This window comes from Vombatus ursinus, unplaced genomic scaffold, assembly GCF_900497805.2.
Source record: "Vombatus ursinus unplaced genomic scaffold, bare-nosed wombat genome assembly UNPS02014812.1, whole genome shotgun sequence".
Lineage (NCBI taxonomy): Eukaryota > Metazoa > Chordata > Mammalia > Diprotodontia > Vombatidae > Vombatus > Vombatus ursinus.
The window spans coordinates 61,571,144-61,595,780 of record NW_020954590.1 but is presented as its reverse complement, the minus strand read 5'-3'; the positions used below and the strand labels follow the sequence as shown (position 1 = coordinate 61,595,780).

Below are 24,637 nucleotides of genomic sequence, written 5' to 3'. Positions count from 1 at the left end.
GCCAGGCCTATTACTCAAAGGAGACTAAAGACAGAAAAAATAAAAAGGCTCCTTAGGTAGTACAGTGGGTAGAGTACAGAGCCTGAAGTCATTTTCCTGAGTTCAAATCTGGCTTCAGACCCTTACTAACTGTGTGACCCTGGGCAAATCACAATCCTGTTTGACTCAGTTCTTCATGTGTAAAATGAGCTGAAGAAGGAAATAGCAAATCACTCCAGTAACTTTGCCAAGAAAACTTCAAGTGGGGTCATGAATACTCAGACAAGGGATTTCCCATTGATTGGAGAATGGTCAAACAAATTGTAGCAACTTAATTCTAATGGAATATTACTAAACATTTAGAAAGGACAGGTATGACATTCAGATTCAGAGTCAGTAAACACTTATTAAGTGCCTATTATGTGCCAGACACTATGCTAAGTGCTGGGGATACAGACAAAGGCATAAGACAGTCCCTGCCCTCAAAGGACTCACAATCTAATAGGGGAAGAAAACACATTAAAAAAGAAGCTGAAAGGGGAGGAGCTACCTCTTAATAAGGCACCTGACCATAATAGTAGGGCATTACTGCATTATTATGCTAAAATTAAAAAAAAAATACTATGAGCTTCACAAGATTGTTGGGAGAAAAAATTAATTAAGCACTATGTAAATATGAAGTATAATTATTATTATTGTTCTTCTCCCTCTCCTACGGCTAAATGATTATTGCTACCCTCTCCCCATTAAAGAATGCAGTTGACTAATTTATAAATACATACATGTTTGACAAAGATACCTTAATCTGAAATCCTGTAAAAACAATACAAATAATTAGAGATATTTTTGAGATATACTCTGGCACTTTTTGTACTTGTCAAAATCAACATGGAAGCAAAACGGAAAACAAGTGGAAGTAGGAAAAAGAAACTGTCTAATGAGGACCAGAAAGCTTTGCAGTTGCCAAATGTACAGGATGGAAAAACGTGAGGAAATATTAGCTTTAATTTATATAGTTTACTTATTGACTAAGCACTTCAAGGGGCAACCTGATGAAAAATATAGGTACATTCTTATTCTGAAAATTGTATGAGATATATGGCATTGTTTTCACATAAAGCAAGGTGATTTTGTGTAATTTAGTGTACTTAAAGAATCATAGATTTATAACTGGAAAGGATCTTAGACATCATTGTGTCCAACACTTCATTTTCCAGATGAGGAGACTGGGAATCTGAGAGGTTAAGATGCCCAGGATCACATAATTAAAGTGTTAAAGTGGGATTTGAAAACAAGTTTTCCTGATTTCTAGTACAATTCCTTAATCACTACTTCAGTCAAAGGGGACTTATAAAAAAAAGAATCTAGTCATTTTATATTAAAATAAATCTTTATTTTACTCATCTCTAAAATGATGATATTAATGCCTACAGTGACCTACCTTTCAGGGTTGATATGAGGTTTAAATCAAGCAATCAACCCACAGATATTTATTGAGCACCTATGAAGTGCCAACCATGCTAGTCACTAGAGATACAAAAGCAAAAATGAAACATTCCCTGCAGGAACATTCTGGAGAGTTATGTAAATAAGTTTATGCAAAATATATGCATGTAAATATTTTGCATGAAGGTCACTAGCAGCTGTGGGGGCAGTGAGGGCATGGATCACGTACAGTTTCATGTCAAAAGTAATATTTTAGCATATTTTTTGAAGGAAACAAGGAATTCTAAGAGACAGCAGCCCTCTCAGGTACGAAGAGGAGCCTAACCTTTCACAGACTGAACCCTGTCTATCCATCTCTTGCTGGGCACCTTCCTGAGGGAAGGTGGCAAAGGGCCAGGTATCTTTTATCTCACCCAAAGCCATAAACTCCAGTGGTTCCCCACTACTTCCAGGATCATATACAAAATCCTCTGTTTAGCATTCAAAACCCTTCATAACCCAGGCCCCTCCTACCTTTCCTGTTTTCTTACTCCTTACTTCTGAGAATGTACTCTTTGATCCAGTGACACTGGCCTACTTGTTATTCTACTCTATTTCTTGGTTCCAGGCATTTTCTAAGGCTGTCTCTCAACCCTGGAATGCTTTTCCTCCACATCTTTGACTACTGGGTTTCCCTGACTTCCTTTAAGTCCCAGATAAAACCCTGTCTTTTATAGGAAGCTTTCCCCAAATCATCTTAATTCTTAGTGCCTTCCCTCTGTTAATTATTTCCTATTTATCCTGTATATAGCTAGTTTGTATATGTTTGTTTGTTTGTTGTCTGCACCCTTAGGTCATAAGCTCCTTGAGGGCAGGGACTGTCTTTTACCTTTTTTTTGCATCCCTAGCACTTAGCACAGTGCCTGGCACCTAATAAATATTTATTGATTAATTCCAGATATAAAAGACAACTAGTACGAAGATGGGGAGATAGAAGATAGGGTATGTTGTGTACAGGGAACATTAAGAAGGTAGGATTATAAAGTGTGGGAAGATGTGTAATATAAAATGAGGAAAAATAACTGGCAGTTGCATCTAAGATGAATTAGTGAGGGGAATCGATTTAGGGCAGAGAGACCAATTCTGATTCCACTGCAACAATCCAAGTAAGAGGTGATGAGGTCCTGGGCTAGGGTGTGAGAAGGCGTTGGATAGCAAGGATGTTGTAGGGATAGAAACAATAAGTTTTGGTAATTGATTGGATATATCAGGTGAGGGAGAGTGAGGAGTTAAGGATAAAAAGGCGATTATGTTATAGAGTGGGTATAGTGCTGGATCTGGAATCAAGCCCTCAGTTAAAATTCTCTATCAAGCAGTGTGTCTGTGCAAGTCACAAAAACTCTTTGTACCTCAGTTTCCTCATCTGTCAAATGAGGGGATTGGACTAGGTGTCCTTCAACATTCTTTCCAGCTTTAAATCTGTGGTCCTATGATAAGCACTGAGGTTGTATACCTAAGAGTCTGGAAGCTTGGTTATGCCTTTTTAGAAGAGGAGTGGGTTCTGGGGCAAAGATAATGAGTTCAGTGTGGAATATGATGACTTTGAGATGCCCACAAGCCATTTCAGTTTCAAGAATTTAATAGGGAGTTGGAGATGTGGACTGAAGCTTGAGACAATACTAGATTTATAGATTTGGGAGCCAGTTGTATGATGATTAAATTCATGGAGTTGATGATGTCACCAAGTGAGAGAGTGTAGAGAAAGAATAGAAGATGACCTAGGTCAGAGCCTGGGGAAAAAGATATAGGGGGCTTGATGGCAATGAAGAACCAGTGAAGGAAACTGAAAAAAATCAGTCAGATAGGTAGAACAACCAATATAGGACAGTGTCATGAACGCCCATAGAGGGGAGGATATCCAGAAGAAGCTGCTCAGTAGAGTATATGCAAAATAAATGCTTGGTAATTCTGATGGGGAAGGTCCTAGCAACTGCAGCGATCAGGAAAGATTTCATGAAGAAGACCCCACTTGAGCAAGTATTGATGGAGTCTTGAAATTCTAAGAGGTAGAGAGGAGGAGGAGGGAATGTATTTTAGACATGAGGACTGAGCAGGGCAAAGGCACGGAAATGGGAGATGGGACATCTTGTATGAGAACAATGAGGAGAACAACTGGGTTGGACTATTGCATGCAATAAGGGGGAATATTTGCAATAAGGTTGGAAAAGTAGGTTAAAGGTCAGGTGTGAAGGGTTTTAAATATCAAACAGTGAAGTTCACATTTTATCCAAGAAGCAATAGGGAGCCATTGGAGGTTATTAAGAAGACCTGCCCTTTAGAAAAATCACTTTGGTAAATGGATTAGAGTGGAGGCAGTGAAATAATTGTATGAAAAATCTTTATAAACTTAAAATAAGTTTGCTTTGTAAATAAAAAAAACCAACTGTAAATGTGATTATTATTGATTCAACATATTTTCATATGGCCACCTATTTCAATGTGTAACACGTATAAAACCACTACAGCAGGTTAAGTGAATTTGTTTCATACTCTGGTTCTTAAATTTTTTTTTTTTACTTGATTTCAGAGAATAGAGGAGGGGATACAACAATGACAGCAACAAAAGGCCTGAATTAACTCAGCCTGAAAAGTATAACTATATACCCAAGACAAATTCTTTGGAAATTACTCTCCACCCTTTCTGCAATAAGAAAAAAAAAAACATGATACATCTTTGAGGCATTGGAGAGCTAGCAAGAGTTTGCAAGTGTCCTATTGTCAGAGAATTATGACAACAGTCTGAATCGGTTTCTAGAATTTGGTGTTAGCAAAGTTGCTCTGTGTGTTTCTGTTGAATAGTCACTCAAGATAATGATGTCATTGTTACCTAGATGGGGTGTGCCCCTGAGAGCAAGCCTTTAGCTTCACAGTCATTAAAAAAAGCACAAAAAGAAAAGACTCAGCAGAGAATGTCAAGCTGTGCCTTACACTAATGTCTAATACCATAATTATTTACAAGCAAAGTATTGATTCTAGCTTTTGAAATATACCAAGAAAACAGAGTATGGGACTATAACATGAAATGAATGACATATCCAATTGTAGATTATTTTAATTTTTAAGTTTAACAGTACACTCATTGCTAACAGGGCAGCTAGGTGGTGCAAATGGATTGAGTGCTAGGCCTGGAGTCAGAAAGACTCATCTTCCTGAGTTCAAATCTGGCCTCAGATACTAGTTGTGTGAGCTTGGGCAAGTTACTTAACCCTGTTTCCCTCAGTTCTTCATCTATAAAAATGAGCTGGAGAAGGAAATAGCAAACTACTTCAGTATCTTTGCCAAGAAACCCCCAAATGGAGTCAAGAAGAGTTGAACAGACTCAACAATAAACATTGCTAACGTATTTTGGTCAAGAATATGTCAATTTTCATGCTAAATGAAATGTTTCCAAATGGTGGTCACCATTCCAGACTTGCAATTGTTGTTGTTGTTGTTTTCCCAATAGGTTTCTTCCTCTACCCTTGTTAGAGCCAAGCCAAACAAAGCCGAACTGCAAGTTTCTGCCTTAGTGGCTTAGGTCGTTGTTTGCAGTCACAGAAGAGTAAAAGGAGGTAGAACAGACACCTGGCCACTACTTTTCAGGATCTGAAAATCTGTCTGACTCCCTTCCTCCCCCATCCCATCTTCCCACATCCTGCCTTGAAGTAAACCACACTGCTTCTTCCTGTCATCCTCAGTTTCAAATGACAATCAGTCTGATTCTACTATGTTCTCTCCCTTTAATCACTGGATTTGGTAGGAATAGAGAAAGGAAAACATTCAGTTTTCAGGAGTCTAATATAGATCAACTCTGATTGATCATAACTGATCTTAACTGTAACATGGGACCCTTGATTTCCAAGGAAATAAGATCACATAGTAAGATGTTTAACAGGTTCAAGGTATGACAGAAGAGAATTATGCTGAGTTCTATCTTTGGCATGGCAGCTAAATTAAAGAAGTTGTTCCATTTCTCTGGGTTTTAGTTTCCTTAGCTGCAAAATGAGGGTTGAATTAAGTAGATGATCAAGGTGAAGCTAAAAAAAAATCAATTTGATTAATCTAACTAAATCTAATTGATTGAGTGGAATGAACCCTGGCTTTGGATGGAGGAGGCCCTAAGTTCAGATCCCTCCCACTCCCCCCCCCACTTCACTACCTTTTACTGTTTGTTAGCAATCTTATCCTCTCTTGGCCTCTGTAAAATGGAGGGGCTGAACTAGATGCCTTTAAGATTTAAATCTATAACCCTTTGATGTAATTTGCAAAACATTACCCTATATATATGTATATATAGCGGTATATAGATATAGATATAAACCACTGGAGATACAATGACAAAATAAACAACAGCCACTGTCCTCTGAGAACTCCTAGAGAGCAGGAATTATTATTTTTTTTAACTTTCTTTGTATTCCAAGCTTATTTTTATTGGCTCATAGAGGACAAAAGTTTACTTCCTACTAAAAAAAAAACCCAAAACTGATCAAGGAAGTCGAGGTGCGCTCCAATGCTGGCTCTACTATTAGCTGTGTCAATTTGGACAAGCTATTTCATTTTTCTGCCTCAGTTTGCCCATTTGTAAAGTGAAAACGTTGGTCCAGGGGTGGGGAACCTGTGGCCTCGAGGCCACATGTGGCTCTCTAGGCCCTCAAGTTGACTGTCCTTTGTCCTCCAAACTTTACTGAACAAATCCCCTTAATGAAAGGATTTGTTCTATAGAACTTGGACTCAGTCAAAAGGCCACACCCAGGGACCTACATGATTCTCCAATGCCCTTTCCGAATCTGAACATTTAGTTATGAATTACAGAAATCTCTGATGTCCTTTTTTAACCTTCAAGTTCCAAGAGCAGGAACTGCACCCGGAAGCGCAAGGTGAGAAGACGGGCTCCAGCCAGCACCAGAATCGAGTGTTCCACAGCTGGTAGCTAGGACAGAAAGTCCCTTTACCTAAGGGAACTTGAACCTGTGAACTTGAAGCCTGTGAACTAAGACACACTTAGGTGAACTTAAAGGATAGGGAGTTAAACAATGGAAGGAGAAAGGGGGAAGGGAACAGCAAAGAAAAAAGTGGATCACCGCAAGATTGTGAGCCAGCTAGCCAGCTTTAGTGACCGCCTCAACTCCACTCCTTTACCACCTGAATGAGTCTCTTCTACAAGTTGGTATCTCTGCTTGGAGCAGGGCGTCTTAATAATCCTTAGCTCGGGAACGAGTGGGGTGTGTGTGTGTGTGTGTGTGTGTGTGTGTGTGTCTGTGTAAAGTAGGTGGCGTTTGCTCTTCAGAGGAAGAAAAAACCATAGCAGGTTAAAAAACTTTTTTTTTTTTTTTTGCAAGGTGAGTGGCAGCAAAAGGGAGTTCCCACCTGTGGCTTTCTCAGTGTCAGGAAGAGTTGACTAAATGCAAAGGAGGGGCCATTCTGTTTTACAGAAGCTCTGAGGCCCCACCCCTGGGTCGGAGAGAAAAGCCCCTTGGGCAGAAAGGCCGGAGATGCTTGGTAGCTTAAGAGAAACAAGGAAGAAAACCTACACCCCTGTTGCTCCTCCTCCAGCAGCAACTGCCACTTCTTGCTTCCTGGGCTCACTCTCACCTGGGCAGCAGCCGTGGCAGCAGCAGCACCTACACCTGCACCAGGCCAGGCTCCCACCCTCTGCTGCCTGGCTGCCACCGCTCGACCCTAATTTTCCCCACCTGCCTGCCCTCTCCAGCCTGTCCCCTCCGCCTCAGAGTCCTCTTTGCCCCTGGATCCCGCCCCGATGGCCGCAAACGGGCCGGAGCACTTCCGAATTACAGCAGGCTTCCGACTGCTCCTGCTGACCCTTTTGGTGAGTTCGGCTGCGGGTCACCCCGCTCCTGGGAGGATGCGAACACCGCTCCCAGCGAGCCAGCCGGGGAGCCCTACCAGAGGATGGATGTGTAGCGCTGGGGTCGGGGACCCGTGAAGGAATTGGGGAGGAGGGACGGGGTGAGACTTGGACAAGATCCGAGGAGAGGTGAGCCAGGGTAAGTAGAGGAATTAGAACCGGGTTTCTGGATCTGGAGGCAAACGGATATCTTTATTAGATTTTAATCAGTTTAAGTAGCTGGAGATAAAAGCATCTGACTGACTCCCAAATTGTGGCCTCTAGGTATAGGGTGTGGATGAGCGCGTGTCAGAGCCTAGATGCTGGAAGGGGCCTTAGAAGCCATTTTGTACTCTGTTCTTTGTACAGATGGGGAAACTGAGAGCCAGGGAGGTTAAATGACTTGCCTAAGGTCATCCAACTACTAATTGTCAAGAGTCAAAGTTTAAACTCAGGAACTCTGACTCTGGAGAGAGTTCTGACTCATTCTATTGTACCAATATACACTGCCCTTTGCTGTTTGACTTCCTTCCTCTACTGCTTTGGTACTAAATCACCCCTTGAGTCGGGGCGCAGGATTGGGGGTCAGGGACTGCTGCTTGAGGTGTTTGGCTGGTATCAGAGCGATTGCTGTTTTTATACCTCTTCCCAAGAGTGCAGCAGTGTTTCTGGGAGCTTCTCCCTCCAGGTCACTTCTAAACCCCAGGTAAAAGAAAGCTGGGGTGGGAGAAGGGAGGGAGTAGTTGTGGAGATTTTGATGTTCCTTTCGGAAGTGAGGTTATCACCCATCTCTTCCCCTGAACTTCAACTAGTGATTCTCCTCTCTTGCAGTTTTGGAAAGGGGTTGGCAGATGCTGGGGTGAGCTGATCTGAAGGTGACTTGGAGAGCCTGTGGGAAGAGGAAGGAGACCGGCTGGTAGAATTAGTTGGGGCTAGAGGACAAATGAGAAGAGAAAAGCTCAGCGGAAAGATGTGGAGTTTGGCAGCGTCCTAGATTTAGTCTCAGGAAATGCTTTTTCTGGTGGAGCTTCAGGCTTTGAGGCCAATGTCATCCTGAAAGGGGAGTGAATCCAGAAGCATTCACAGGGCCTTTGGTAACTGACCTGAGTGATTTTATCTGGAGAACAGAGTAGACTTGTATTAAATTTAGACCATCTGAAGAGCTCTGTGGATAATTTTGGAAAAGAGGCAATTATTGAGAAAACCAAGTGGAGAATAGGTGTAGGAGTAACCATTCAACATCTGAATTACTCAGCTACTTCTCTGCCTTTTTTTTTTGTTGTTGTTGTTTTTATTTTTTATACAAGTAGATATGAGTCTACTTATGACTTAATAAAGTGTCCACATCACCATTTTTTGAGTCTTGAAATAAGAATATTTGTGTGACCTGTTAGGAGCTTGTTAGTAGCTCTAGAATGGTTAGGGAAAGTTACCTAAATAATAAATGATTTTCCTATGTGTAACTATTTGTATGGATCATATATTTCACCTTTGCAGTAAAATTTGTGTTAACTCTCAACTTTTACACCTTAGAGTGGTTATTACATGTGCAGAAATGTCATCAGATCTCAATGAATGTTTTTGATATGTTCATAAAAATGTCACACATATTGGCAACATGCAATATTTGTCAAACTGTTATCTTAATCTCCATACCCTCTCTACATTATATAATAATTTAGAAGAATTGTCCATGGTTAAAGGTAGTGCATTTGGCATTATGTTATATTATGTTATATTTGGCAAATGGAGAGTAATTTAGTTATATGTGAACATTGTGGGTTTTCACTTATCCATAAGAATTCAAATCAGTGTTTCATAAACTTTGGGTTCAATTCAATTTCAATTCAACAAATATTTCTCTATACAGTAGGCACTGTGCAAGGCAATGATGATATAAAGAAAAAAAATCCCTATGAATAAAAAGGATTTTACATTCTACTGGGTGGGTACAACAGGGATGTAAATAAGAAAAATATAAGGAAAACAGAAGAGAGAGAATGAAAACTCCAGATATATGGAGGAATTCATATGCAACCAGATTGCTTATGTGAGCAACTGTGAGCAAAGCCTAGTGTCTGTTACTTCTTTCTAGACAAAGCTCAGGAGAATTCTTTTTTGATGGCTTCTAGTTTGAACCCTGGATTTCCTAAAGCATACATATAATCACAGTCTCAATCATTTGTTGAGCATTCAAAAGCTGGCTATTGGCCAAGTATGAACTACTTGAATAGGCTAGATTTATCTGTTCTCCTCCACCCCTGAATTCTTCCCACAAACTCTGTTCCCTTTCTAATCTTTGAGGTTTTGTGGCTTTGACAAGGATGAGTTGAACTATGACAGGTTTTGTTATTAGAAGAGTAATATGAATAGCAAAAGAATGGCCACACCTCATTCTCCACCTTGGTTTGGTGGTGTTCTCTAATGGGAAACTAGTGTCCTTTCCATTACTCAGGATTTCTCTGTCAAGGATTAAACCACCCAAAAATCTCAAGGCAAAATGAAAAGTAACTCCTGACAAAAAGGTCAGGGACCTTATAAGCAAAGAAACAAAAGAGCACCCAAACCCAAACCAAGAAGCTCCAAACAAACACTCCCCCCCACCAAAGTTACTCTTAATTGTTGCTCTACTTAAATATATATATATATATATTTTTTTTTTTTACAAAGTTACAATATCTATCCAGAATCAAGAGAATATCATCAAAATCATAACATTTTAGAGTCGGAAGGGATCTTGGAGATCATCCAGGGGCGGGGAACCTGTGGCCTCAAGTCCACATGTTGCCATCTAGGTCCTCAAGTGTGGCCCTTTGACTGAATCCAAACTTCACAGAACAAATCCCCTTAATGAAAGGCTTTGTTCTGTAAAACTTGGACTTAGTCAAAGCTGCACTCAAGGACCTAGAAGAACACATGGGACCTTGAGGCTGCAGGTTCCCTACCCTTGATTGTTCTAGTTCAACCCCTGCAGGGGAACTGATGCCCAGAAAGTCTCAGTTAACCCAGGAAGGTTATATGATTTGCCCTAGGTCACATAGCTAAGTGCTTGACCTAAGGTGATTCCTCTGCTCTCTGGAGCCCAAATCAAATGTTCTTTCCATTACATCCAGGTTGGCTCTGAAAAAAACTTAATTCTTAAATTTATAAAATAACATTAATTACTAATTATATGGTACCTTTTCCAAGGAGCTCAAACTGCTTTGAAAACTTACTTTTAAAAATATACCTTTAAAATAAGAGACAGTTATTGTAAATAAAACTCTTTCTTTTTAATGGTTGAGGAAACTGAAGTATTAAGAGTACAAAAGATTTTGTGCAAGTTTGTTTAAAAATTGAGCCCAAAGGAGATCCCTTGAGTTTTTGATTCTCAGTTAGAGTTAATGTGTAATTACTGTTTTTCAGTGATTCAGTTGTGTCCAATTCTTTGTGACTCCTGGCTCAGAATATACTGTCCATATTTTGTCCATTGTTTTGTTTTGTTTTTGCAAAAATACTACAGTATTTTGCCATGTGGATTAAGACAAATAGAGGTTAAGTGATTTGCTCAGGGTCATACAACTATTACATGTCTGAGGCTAGATTTGAACTCAGCTCTTCTTGACTCCAAGCCCAGTGCTTTATCCACTGAGTCACCTAGCTGCCTACAATTTTATAACTGTAAACTTATATAAATGTGAGAGATTGTTTCACTTTTTCTGAAATATTTTTGCCCTTCAAAGAAGATATATGCATACATAGCTCTGAATACTATAGGGTACACTTATGCAGTTATATATTGGATAGTAAACTCACTCCATCATAGATGAGTTATAAATACTAAAAAGTTGCCTGAGGCCATTAGATGTTAACTAATGACTTAGGATCACTATGCTATTCAAATATCAGAATGGGGATTTTAATCCAGGTCATCTTGATTCTGAACATAATACTTTTTTACTTCTAAGCTGAACCTATTATATGCATAATGAATGATGCCCAAACAATTGCTATGCTTTGTTTTTTGGGTTAATTTTGCTTTGTGTACTGAGAGGTAGAAATGCTTCACATAATTTAAATTGATATATGGCTAAATTATGGTAGAGTTAGGACTATAAAATATAGCTTTTTAAAAATCCACAGAAATGTACTTTGCTGAGATTTTATATGGCGAGTTTTGTGTGGGAAAAGCGTCCTTTATTTCTATTCTTAACATCCATGAGACATTTCAGACCTGAAGATTTCATTGTGAGACCTATAGCAAAAGGAGGCTAAAGACAGGAAAAAAAATACCCCATAGGTGGTGAAGTGGATAGAGTGCCAGGCCTGAAGTCAAGAATACTCATCTTCCTGAGTTCATATCTGGCCTCAGACATTTACTAGCTGTGTGACCTTAGGCAAGCTACTTAACTCTGTTTGCCTATAAAATGAGCTGGAGAAAGAAATGACAAACCACTCCAGTGTCTTTGCCAAGAAAACCTTATATGGGGTCACGAAGAGTTGGACACAACTGAAGAACAACAGTAATTTTGCAAATACACCAATGAGGATACTATATAATCTTGAGAGGTAAAAATGTAAGACAAAGTTAGATCTGTTTATAATATACATTGTAGGTTTGTGGTATATGAGAATTTGGAAGGAAAACTCATTTGATTTTGTTGAAAAGCCAATTTTGAACCAAATAATTTTCTAAAGTATTGATCTATATTTATGAACTTTATAAAATGTTTATAATTTCTTTACTAAACATTGTGTCAACTTGGCACAGTAGATACAGAGCTAGCCTCCCCAGTCAAGTTGACTTGTGTTCAAGGTCAGACTCTGCTCCATACTGGCTGTGTGATGCTTGCTGGGTAAGTCACTTAACCTCTCACTGCCCACTAAGGCTGTAAGTTAAGGAATAATTTAAAATCTTCATTAGTGGAGGATATTTCTTTACAAGGGAACACTCTGTATACTAATGAAATCATGAGTCTAGGTTAAACACTAAAGTATTCCCGACTCTCTAAGAAATAGAACAGATAACTTTATTTAGAACCAGAAGAGCTTTATACCCCTTTATTGTACATTTGAGGAATCAGAGTCCCAGAGAGGTAGAATAATGCACCCAAGTCACCCAGTTCTCCTGACTCCTGTTCCACTATACCACACTGCTCTTGTGATCAGATCGAAGTCAATTCAACAAGGATTTGGTGAATGTCTTCTGGGGGCAACGTACTATGCTACAAGTTGGGGCTGCAAAGACAAGGTGGTAAACAGTCCCTGCCCTTGTTGCTGTTACAAAACTTTCAAAACAAAGAAAACTTTTGAAAAAAGTCGGAAAGGACTAGACAGAACAAAATTCAGTAAATTTCTGAATATACTTTCAACTTTCAAAATATTTGAAGCTTATCTGTCTTGTTTTATCCCTATGTGTGTATTCAATGTAACATTAGTTCTGATTTTTGAGGCAGCTCATACAAATGGAGAGATTGAAAGTGACATTGTATGTCTATATCTGGCAGCAAGCAGCCACTAAACCATGTTAGTGTTGGCTGCCATCCTTGGCACATTATTTTCTTCAAGATCATATTCAATAATTTTTTAAATTAGCCATGGAAGGAATCCAATTATAAATAAAGAACTATTATATGGATTTTTGTTCTTCCACATTCATCCTGTTTTTAAACATGCACCACATTTTACTGTACACTTGTGTAACACTTTACATTTTTGGACATGCTTTCATGATTCTTGTAACACTTTAAGGTATTCAGGACAAACATCTCTACATTACAAATGAGAATATTCAGAGGTTGTGAATAGCTAGAGGTCAAATGGCTACTAAGTAGAAGAGGGGACCAGAATTTAGGGCTTCCTTTTATTATTCCATATACCTTTTCCAGGTATGTCCCTTCCAAATACTGTCCTTCCATTTTAGTTTGCTCAAGTGATTGAATTGGGCAGCTAGGTGGCCCACTGGATAGAGTGGTGGGCCTGAAGTCAGGAAGACTCATCTTCCTGAGTTCAAATCTGACCTCAGATACTTACTAGCTATATGACTCTGGGCAAGTTACTTAACCCTATTTGTCTGAGTTTCTCATCTGTAAAATGAGTTGGCAAAGGAAATGGCAAACCATTCCAGTATCTTTGCCAAGAAAATCCCAAATGAGATCATGAACAATCAGACACAACTGAACAATAATGAAAGACCTCTCCTTGGATAGTTGCAAACAATAGTTAATTTTGATTTTCTTTATAGGTCTTGAGTTTTTCCTGTGAAGCCTGCAAAAGGGTGACACTTTCTGTTCCTTCTAAACTTGAAGCTGAGACTTTTGTTGGTAGAGGTAAGAAAATGAAAGAGAAATTTTTCCTGACCTGTAATTTGATATATTTTCTTTAACTGTGATGTTTGAAGTCAGGGAAACTGTTAGGTGATAGATCTTTGGAGTTAGCATGGGAATCAGTTAGAAGTAGATTTAAATGAGTATAATTTTCACAAAACTTTTGTGCTTCATAGTGTAAGGATTCATTTTTGGGGTGGTGAATACTCTTTTAGATATTGTATGTCTCCTAGGTGAGCTACTTTCCCTCCATCCCCTAACTTTTAAAAGAATTACAGGTCTCTAGATACTTGGGTTTTTTTATGGGGGGGAAGGCACTATTCTGAATTTTTAATAAAATAGAATTTTTGTAGTAAAATATTTCCTTGTAAATGAGATCTGGAAAAATGACTTTGCCTTTCAAAAATTTTGTTTTGAAGATGAAAAACATTACTTTTAAAACTTTTGATTGGCATGGAGAGGGTGTCTAAAATACATATATGATTTAGGTCAGTGACTGCAAACTCAAATTACACTTTATATAACATGTTAGATGATTTCCTGTAAGGCTTCACTAGATTTAGGGGTCAGAAGACCTGAGTTTGAGTTCTGACTCAGGTTTTTACTAACCATATGACTTTGGACAAGTCACTTAAATTTTCAGAACCTCAGTTTCTTCATCTGTAAAATGTACGATAATATTATTTGTACATTCTACCTTGCCATGTTGCTGGAAGAAGTGTGTTTTATAACTCAAAGGCTATGCAATGTGAGGATGTTTTTTTATTTTTGAGGGGGAAGATAGGATTGAATTCTGACCTGCGAATTTTTATCAGTACAGAGAACTCTTAATTTGGAAACTCCCTTTACTAAACAGATAAGCAACTGTTCTATAACTTATATTCTTAGCTGTCTGGGACAATGAGAGGTCAAGGACAGGGCTGGTTTAAGTTAAAAATGAGTCTTGTGTCCTGGTCTTTTGGACTTTGAGGCCAGTGTTACATACACTGGGCTTATTTATTTATTTTTACTTATTTTTGTTGTACATGTAGTTTTATGGCATTGTAAAGGTAATTTGAGTTCAAATATGTTATCCTAGCGGAAAAAATCACTTCTCTAAAAGGCTATTAAATATTATTGGTTCATTATTTTTTCTATTCCAAAGGACAGTGGTGCCTAACACTTCACCTAGACTATAATGTAATAGTTCAACCACATTTTTTTTCCTTTTTGTGACACAAATGAATAAAACAGTTATTAAGTGCTTTCTATATGCAAAGCACTGTGCTTTGCTGTCACTGAGGATATAAATAGAAAAGCTAAACATGAGGACAGTCATTTTTTTTTTTTTGAGATCCTTATGGGCTGCAAGGCGTTAGGATAATGTTTCCTACTATATTAGAAATCCTCAGTGAATAACCCCAAGTGCTAAGTCTCTTTTGGGGAGACTCACACCTCTTTGGAGCTTTTTACAGTTTATTTTCCTTTAAGCTAACCTGTTTGCCTTAGTGAGATGAGTTCAGAAATCCATTTAGATTGATCTATGTGCTGTAAGGATTCACTGAGGAGATTTTGGATGCTCTCTGTGTTTCTTGAACTCTTTGGAAATTTTCCCCCAGACATTCAGTCAGAGTTCCCTATGTATTAGAGGAATCCAGAGATTCCTCAGAACTGAACTCAGCCTGCACACATGGGTCTAGAGGAGAGGGGCTGCTTATATGGAAAGTCAAAACCCTATCTTCTTACTTCTATCCCCAGCCCTTCCAAGTAGGTCTGTGTTTTTACATAAGAGCCAAGACAAAGCAGATTAGTTTCTCTCCTAATTATGAGGACTAGCTTTTGTCAACCTAGGTCTCTTCTCTCTTTTGGGTACTCTGTTGGAACCAGACATCCTCTGAGTGGAGAAGTTTGGTTTTTCTTTTTTCCTCTTTTCTTTATTGTCATTGGGTCAGGTCCTTTGCAAGGCCCAAAATGGGCCATAACCTATTAGGTATGACTAATCTTTGGAATTAAGAATAGAAATGAATTAGAAGCTATCTTAAATGAAAAACAATTCAGTTATCCTTCAAAACTTGCCTTTAAAAATCAGTCATTGTTAGTGATTTTCCTTAGTAATACATAAGTGAAGGTTATGTACAGATATTCAACATTTAGATATTGAAGTAGTGGGAAGACAGAATTGTGGTGGAGTAGCTGACCTCAGCTAGCTGACCTCAGAACCAGCAAGTCCTTGGTCCAGGTCCAACTTTTGGCACATACAATCTGTGACCCTGGGCAAGCCCACTGACTTATTAGTGTAACAGACAACTCCCTATGACTATAATACGTGCTTGTCTACATTGATAGAGGAAATTGCTTACCAGGGAGTCCCCTACATTAATTAAATAACAGGTCCATATTAAAAAAAGAAAGTAAAGTGAGACTTCAACGAATCTCCCACTCAAATACCTCACTATGTGACTTGGAAGTTTTGATTTTGTTTCCTCAAAGACTCTGTCAGCAGAACCCAAGGTAAAGTGGAACTTTAGGCATGGTCCTGTGGGTAAACAGGTGTCCAAGAATCTGCCTAGCTTAATGTGGAGAGGCCAATCACCAACCTGGCAGCTAGATGATGAACTTTTTGTTCATAATAACCTTTTAAACTAATAAAAATACAAATCAGCCCTAAATCCCTTTTCCTATGTTTGCAGTTAAAGTGTCACAGTGATAGATAATGGAGAAGAGAGTACCAAGAATCACAGTTATTTAGGATAGCTACCAATATTAATTTAACTGTTGGTTCTCTAAATATAGGATATTTGTTCTGTGACCAGTGAATTAACATTCTAACAGTGGAACTAAATAACAACTTGTCACTATAAATAAATATAACAATATGTCACTATAAATAAAACCAGAAAGACCTAAGTAAATTGGAATTGTATGGATGGACACAATGTGGGAAGTAAATAGATTTAGATGAAAGAGTCAATGTTTGCCAACAGGGAACAAAAAGAATCATTTCATGTAACACTTGGTCATCTTACTTCAGAGTACTCGTAAATAAGCAGACCACCATGAAGATCATGAAAACTTATAGATTAACATCTGTTGGAAATAGGGGCAAGGCGGGTAGTTTTTGTGAAGAATTTGACCTTGCCTTTTCAAATGTCAGAATTTACCTTGATGCATATGACTTCCTTGTGAAGTTGGGCATTGAGCAAGACTGTGAAATCTATGTGGTCCAAACATGTAGTGAGAGTGAGGGTTAACAAGACGGCCCAAGTGTTGTACTAGTCCCCACCAAATATTTAAAAGAATTTGAAGAAGGCTTTAGATTTTTCCTTTATGAAGAATTTATAGAAATATGGGGAAAATATTAGCATAGGGTGGAAGGGTTTTTTACTTGTAACAATTGAAGGAGTACCCACACTATTGGGATCAAGAATATTTTGAAGCATTAATAGAGGATTTTAACTTTCTACTTTGAGATCAGCATTCTCATTCCACTAACAGTAGAGCATTTGATAAATTCTTAACTTGCTACTCTGAAAGCTTACTTTCCAATGGATACTCTTGGCTGACTTCTGACCCCCCCAAAATATCTTTTTTTTGTTGTTGGCAGTTTAATAAAAGAAACCTTGGGAAAAGTGGTACTCTCATCATCATCATCATCATCATCATTGTCATCATCATCATTGTAATCATTATCATCTTATTAATATATGTTAGTAATTAATATCTTTTCACAATATCACCAACTACAAAAATAATAGTATGATAGGTAATCCTAATGGTCCTCACAAGTTTCTCAAGGCCAAGAAGAAAAAAAAAAAACACTTGGGAATGTTGGAAAATGTACACCTGCATATATTTTTTACCTTTCCCATTGTCCTACTGATCTATTACTTCCAGAAAACTTCCTGGAAGCATTAGGAGCATATGTTATGCTAACTTACATTAATATAGCTCTTCACAATTACTTCAGTGTATTCATGTGTGTTTTCACATTTGTCGCTTTGATTCTGCCTTACAGTTCCATGCCTTTCCCACTACACCATTCGCCTCCAGTGTGCCACATCTGCATCTATGGTACCAGATTCTTTGACTTTAACTTTGACTTTTTCCTCTCCTCCATCTGTTCAGTTGCCAAGTTTTGATGATTCTAGCTCTGAAACCTCTTCCACATTAGTGTTCTCCTTTCTTTTTACATGCCTTTGTTACCATCTGATGAAATTTTTGCAATAGTTTCCTAGAAGCATTCTGTGCCTTTGCTCTCTCTACCAACATGGGTGTGTTATGGTCTGAGGGGTTGAGACCCCTCAAAGACCGGAGTACAGGACAGGATCATCTGGAATGAATTCACAGATTCAAGCATTCTTTGAGTCAAGTTGGCAAAGACTTATTGTTAACGCTATATAGCAGGCAAAAATTTTTAAGGAGCCTGGGAGAGTCTGAGGATGGAGCTGGGGTTTATATGGAAAAGGGCATGGGAAAGGAATGCTAGGGATACTAATTAGGTAATCTAAAAGTCCAGGTGTTTTTGGGAGCTATGGATGGGAAAGTGTAGGGAGTATGCCAGACAGGGAGGGAATTGTCAAAGGGAGTTGGGAATCTGGTGGGAGGAAGAGTCCTTTGGCCAGCCAGGGACAAAACTCCTTGAGCCAGGCACCCCTCTCTCTCTATCCTGATTAGAGAATGCTCTGCAACAAGAGAAAATTTTCCTCACAGGACAGGAGCTTACTAAAAATTGGGAGGCCTCCAGAGACATGATCTTAGGGCTGGGGCTTAAGCAGCCCAGCACCCTCTCACTCAGCTGTGTGTCACTAGGGAGAGAGATAAGTGTCTTGCTGGGGCCCACTCATGAGTAATTGCTAGGCACAGTGTCCTTGGGCTGGAGGGAAACTGGCAGGGATAGTGTTTCTGAGGCCAGGGAGAAATTGGGATCCAACAACACCCAAACACCCCATCAGGTTCAAGTGCCACCTGACACTGGTTGTGTGACCTGAGCAATTCACATACCCTCCCAGTGCTCTGAGCAGCTCTCTAAGACTAGGTACTGAAGAAAAGACATTTGAGAGAAACAGTCCTTAAAGCTCTAAAGAGGATGCTAACCTGCAATGGTTGAGAGAATTTCCTTAACTGAGAGTCCATTGTACTAAAGATATTGCAGGTTCAGTTACTAGACCTAGTTGAGAAGAACAAAAGAGACAGAATGATCATGAAACTAAGGATGAATATAAAAAATACCATGGAACTATAAGAATAATATCAGTAAGGGAAAAATGCAAAATGAGTTGAAGCTTACAAAAACTGCTAAAGACAACATAGGGTATATCAGGAACAAAAAGAACAATATGGGACAGATAGATCCATTTTTAATTGCCTTGTGAACAGTGAGAAAGGAGAATCATACAACTTGAATTTGGTTTCCATCTTTTCTATGAAGGAGAATGATCTTCAAATAACTCATTATGCTATAAAGACCACATAATTCCTTGTAAAATATATTTTGCTTTTGTTTGCATTTTACAAATTGCTGTGATTTGTTTCTCCTTTAGTTAATCTAGATGAGTGCCTTCCATCTGCAAATATAATCCATTCAAGTGACCCTCACTTCAGAATTTTCAAAGATGGTTCGGTGTATACAACCAATCCTGTTGTGTTGTCTCCTGAGAAGAGAATGTTTACTATTCTACTTTCCAACACAGAGAAAAGAGAACAGAAGAATCTAGTTGTCCTACTAGAATATCAAAAGAAGGTATAAAAGAACATATCAATATTTTTCAATGTGTATTATTTGCTTTTCATCATTACGTTGTCTCTTTATTGGTGAATTATGCCTGTTGCCTACCCTTGCATGATGTTGACTTTTGGCCAGATTTTTCAAGTTGCTATTATTTCATTCCTCTTCTGTTTCATCAATCTTGCATCTCATTCTTGGTTCTTATGAGACAGGTTGCTTATGGAGAGTCTAATGTTTGGAAAAATAGCCATTGATTTCACATGTGTATTTTCTCTGTTTTCTAAATCCAGGTACTGAAGAAAAGACATTTGAGAGAAACAGTCCTTAAGCGTGCCAAGAGAAGATGGGCTCCTATCCCTTGTTCATTGCAGGAGAACTCTTTAGGTCCTTTCCCCATGCTTCTTCAACAGGTAATTACATTTTTGCTTAATTCTACAGTTCTTCATATCCCTGCAACTTGGACGCTGACTTTTCAATCACTTAAATATATCATGGCTACCCTCTTTATATGTGGTGTGTGTTTATGGACCTATGTATTTAGGTACACATGACATATATATTTTTGGATTTTCTTTTTAGAAAAGCTTTTGCCACCTTTCATAAAGTAGTAAAATCTTGATTGCTAGGTGCATGAAACTTCATAGTATGAAAGTGACTCCCAGAAATCAACAAAGAAGCCTCAGAGAATGGACACTGTCAGAAATAATAAAATGCAAAATTTAAATTGTATGCATTTTGATTGTCTACTAGAGAAAGGGAGTACTGTTATTGATTGGCAGTGAATATAAAAGCCAAATCCTGTGTCTTAACAGGAGAAGAGCAAAAAATAAAATTTTCAAAGGAGAGATCACACTGGAGAACAAAAGTGGGGTAGGAATTAGAGAAGGGTACCATGGGATCTTGGTGTAAGAAAATGAGATGGAGAAATAGTATGAATGGGAAGGGAGCAAAGATGCATATGAATGGAGGTATAAAAAATTATTCAAAGCAAAAATCCTTATGCAAAATCCTACTTGGTTTAGCATTATGACATTTAGAGAGTGATGTGGTAATATATAATGTGTTAATTTGTGGACATATATACTGGCATACTGGCAAGCTAAGATATGATTTCATAGTGTGTATACATACATATACACATACATATATAATATGTATTTATGTACACAGGTATAACAATATTCACAAATATAGTTTATGTATGTGTTTATGTGCATGTGTGCATACATATGTACATGTACACAAGTGTAGTTTCACTAAATTAAAGTGCCATTCTGATATGGGAATTCTCCAATCAAAAAGTGTTGCTATCTTTGAATAAGTGTGGAAAAGTAAAATATTTTTGAAAGCCAAGGAGTTTAAGTTTGAATTATACGTATTTTCTGAATGTCAAAGTTAGACATGGTATTAAAAGGCAGTAGTACATAAATTCTGTCAGCAAAGAGACTTTCATTTTGTTTTTGCATAATAATCCTTAGCATAGTTCTTTGCACCCAGTAGGAATTTTGAAAATATGTGTCCCAGTGTTTTAAAGTGTGATCCCACATAGTCTGTGGAACCTAAATAGGCAGAAAGATTTTGTGGCTCTTTTATAGAACTTTGTTTAGGGGATACCCTATGTTTGGTAACATTTTATAGTGTTGCCAAAACTAGTCTATTTTGATTATACTTGCCCTTGATGGTGCCAGTGAATAAAATGCCCTCAGGTTTACAAAGATTAAAGACAGATTGACTGCTATTACATGTCTTAATGCTATGTATGGGTTCCCATAAAACAAAACCTTTAATGATGAGAAAATGTAATTATCCTAGAGGTTTCTAAGGTACTACACACTCACCTAAATGGGAAAAGGTTTTCCTTTTTTTTTTCTTCTCTAATTTGTTCCATAATATGTTATGTATCTTCAGTGAATGAAAGATCATCTTAGCAGAATACAGTTACCTGAAAAGGCACTCATTAGATTATCATGGTATTCTCCTCCCTCAATCCTCTTCCAGTGATCAGAGTTAATTTCTGGAAATATTTTAAGTATCTTATTGAAATGAGTGTTAGATAATGTTAGCAATCTTTGGATGAGTGCCATTAAGAATATGAAATATTATTACAAAAGAGATTTCATGAGATGCCATCATGCTGATGTCATATAAGGCTTTTCATCTTATTCTAATGTAAACAATACAAATTTTAATATGGCTTGTACTTGGAATTCTATCAGTCAATTGAAAAGCATTTATTAAGTACCAACTGTGTGCCAGGTGCTGTATTAGATGCTAGAGATAGAAAATAAAAAATGAAACCGTCTCTACCTTCAAGGAGTTTACATTTCATGAGGGCAAACAACTTGTACACATGTAAGTGGAAATAGATACATATAGACATATGGAGAGACATATGCTATATGTATGCATGCAGGTAATTGTCTTTCACTTATATTAATACATAATAAAATACAATATAGCATATATTTAAGACAAATAATTTCTGAGGATACAGAGTGGTGGTGGTAGTGACAATAACAACTTGGGCATGGATCAGGAAAGGTTTTATATAGCAGAAATATGTAAGCTGAGGCCTGAAGGGAGTCACAAAGTCTAAGAGGCAGAGAGGTGAGAAGGAAATACATTTTAAGGAGAAGGAAAAGTATGTGCAAACGCAAGGAGACAGAAGATAAGATACTGTGTATACCAAAGAGCATGCATGGTAATTTGCGTGGTATGTAGAATGCATAATAATACCAAGAAGGTAGGCTGGAACCAAATTTCAGTGGGCTTTGAATATGAAACAGAGAAGTTTGTATTTTATCCTAGAGATAATAGGGAGCCACTCAGGTTTTGGAGCATGGGAGCGACCAGAACAGTGCTTTAGGAATATTTCTTTGGTAGTTGTACAAGAAGAGACTGGAGAGTAGAGGGACTTTAGGCTTGAGAGACCAACAAGGAGGCTATTGCAATCATTTCCACAACAATGAGTGGGGCCCTGAATTAGGGTGGTGGTCTATGACTGGAAGAGAAACAGGTACTAAAGATGCTATGTAGGTCCAAAGGCAAACATTGTTGAGGATTTAGGGACAAAAATTTGAACTGATTTATGATTACAGAAATGTCTATTGTTGAGAGATAATTTGAAAGTTTTATAATTAGGATTAGAAAATGTCATTGCATATTGTTGAAATGGCAAGGAATAGTATTCCTCCTTACCTCTTTAACACAGTTACTGTAGGAAGAATGGATTAAAGCTCACAAGGAAGTTCATGTGATTTTTTTAAATTTTAGTTTCACTAAGACAGTGTGTTTTGAATGTTCCTAAGAAGTCAAAAGACACTGATAAAGATAGTGAAGAGGGGCAGCTAAGTGCTCAGTGGGTAGAGCACCGGCCCTGGAATATGGAGGACCTGAGTTCAAATCTGATCTCACACTAGACATTTGACACTTACTAGCTGTGTGACCCTAGGCAAGTCACTTAACTCCAATTGCCTTGCCAAAAAAAAAAAGGTAGTGAAGAGTTCATGGAGAATGAGAAAATTTCTTAGGAGATGACTGCTTTAGATTTTGATTCAGTATATGGGGAAAATAGTCATTTGATCTTAGAATTTGTAAGAAAGAAGGTGAAAAAGCTGGGGACAATCTGACCTGCACCACAAATTTGACGAGTATGTTTCAGAGGGCTCAGAGAGAGGATAGGTGGGATACCATGGTCTAAAATTCCATAAGAGAAAGCAACCTAGAAGCTAGTAAGAAGGAAATGCCAAAGACCCAGAGATATAACTCCACAAAGGAAGTGAAATTGTTCAAAGAGGCAAGAGTAAATTTACAAGATACTCAGAAGTCAACTTAGATTAAAACAAAACAAGATAAACAATATGTGTAGATGATGGAAATAAGGGCAGGTAATGAACACGAAATTGTCATATAGTCCTATAATATCAAGAGAACTAATGCTCAGAATAAGCTGAGGCTAGGCATTCATAAGGAGCATCCCCCCAAAAAAGGTTGTTTTGAAGCTATATTGGGGGCAAAGAGGATTAAAGAAGATCTAGGATGGCACTTCATAATGAACAAGATGATAGAGTATGAGGGAGAGAAGGTAGAACCAATCAATTCTTTTTTTTCTGTTTTCTCTGCAACAAGAATGATACATAGACTATCAAGACCAGAGCAAAAAATGACTAATAAAAAAGTTGAAGCTCAAGATAAGTAGGGAAAATAATGAGAAAGTACTTAGCTATATTTGATGAATATGTGTCATTATGTTCCAGTGAAGTACATCTAGAGGCATGAAAAGAAGTTATGAATATGATAGTTAAGTAATTATATGTCATCTTAGACCACAGAGAATGGGATAAGTGCCATAGGACTAGAGAAGTACAGATGTTCTAATTTTTGAAAAAGAAAGAGAATTGAATCAGCGACCTATATAGACCTGTGAATTTGAATTCAATTTCGGGCAGAATCTTACAGCGTAGTATTTAAGGAATAGTTATCATGTAGAAAAAGAAGCGGTGAGTCTAAAGGGCCAAGTATTGCTTCATTAAGAGCAAATTATATTTGATTCATGCCATTTCCTTTTTTGATAGGGTTTCTAGACTGATAAATAGGGTAAATGTTGTAGACATAATTTGCTTTTATCTTAGATAATCATTTGACAATGACTCTGTTGTGAATTTTATGGACAAATCCATAGATAGATTCCAAATTTTGTAAATGATTAGAAATAAAGACTTAGAAGAAAGTCTCCAGTGTAGTGCCCCCAGGGATTTGTGCTTAGTTCTGTGCTTTTCTTTTTCACATTTTATCAGTGACTTAGATAAAGTTTTAGTTGGCATTCTTATTAGATTTGTAAATGGAACCAAGATGAGAGGCATAGGTAACACCCTGGATCCAAAATAGATCTCTGCAGGTTGCATCACTGGGTTGAATCTGCTGAGATGAAATTTAATAGGGATAAATGAAAAGTTTTACAGCTGGGTCCAAAAAAGTTTAAGATTAGAAGGCATATTTAGATAATGGTTCATCTGAAAACGTCTGGAGATTTTAGTGAACTACAAATTCAATAAGAATAATCAGTGTGATACATTGGCCAAAAAAGTTAAGATTTTGTTAGGACTATGGATATAATAATCCAGTTTTAAAGTGGCCACCATACAAAGTATTTCATTCAGTTCTGTATGTGCATTTTAGGAATGGTATTGATAAGCTGGAGGGTATCCAAAGGATGGCAGCCAGGATTATGAAAGACCTTGAGGTCATGCTAGATGAGAATTAGTTGAAGGAACTAGAGATGTGTAGCCTAGGTAAGAGAAGACAGGTGGGGGGAGGGTAGGCAAAAAAATTGTCTTCAAG

At 37.9% G+C, this 24,637-nt stretch overlaps 1 protein-coding gene across 2 annotated transcripts in view; it reads left to right on the top strand.

Annotated features, from left to right (window-relative positions):
- The first annotated feature begins 7,068 nt into the window (after nt 1-7,068).
- LOC114053895 (desmocollin-2-like) overlaps nt 7,069-24,637 on the top strand; it is a 42,700-nt gene continuing 25,131 nt past the window's right edge. Inside the window, exons 1-4 of one of the 2 annotated variants that reach the window (XM_027877013.1) lie at nt 7,069-7,270; nt 13,512-13,596; nt 19,113-19,312; nt 19,588-19,707. In XM_027877013.1, coding sequence (XP_027732814.1) covers nt 7,202-7,270; nt 13,512-13,596; nt 19,113-19,312; nt 19,588-19,707 — 474 coding nt within the window. In that variant the 5' untranslated portion in view covers nt 7,069-7,201. The remainder of the gene's footprint in view (nt 7,271-13,511; nt 13,597-19,112; nt 19,313-19,587; nt 19,708-24,637) is intronic. The other variant, XM_027877014.1, reaches the window with a different exon arrangement.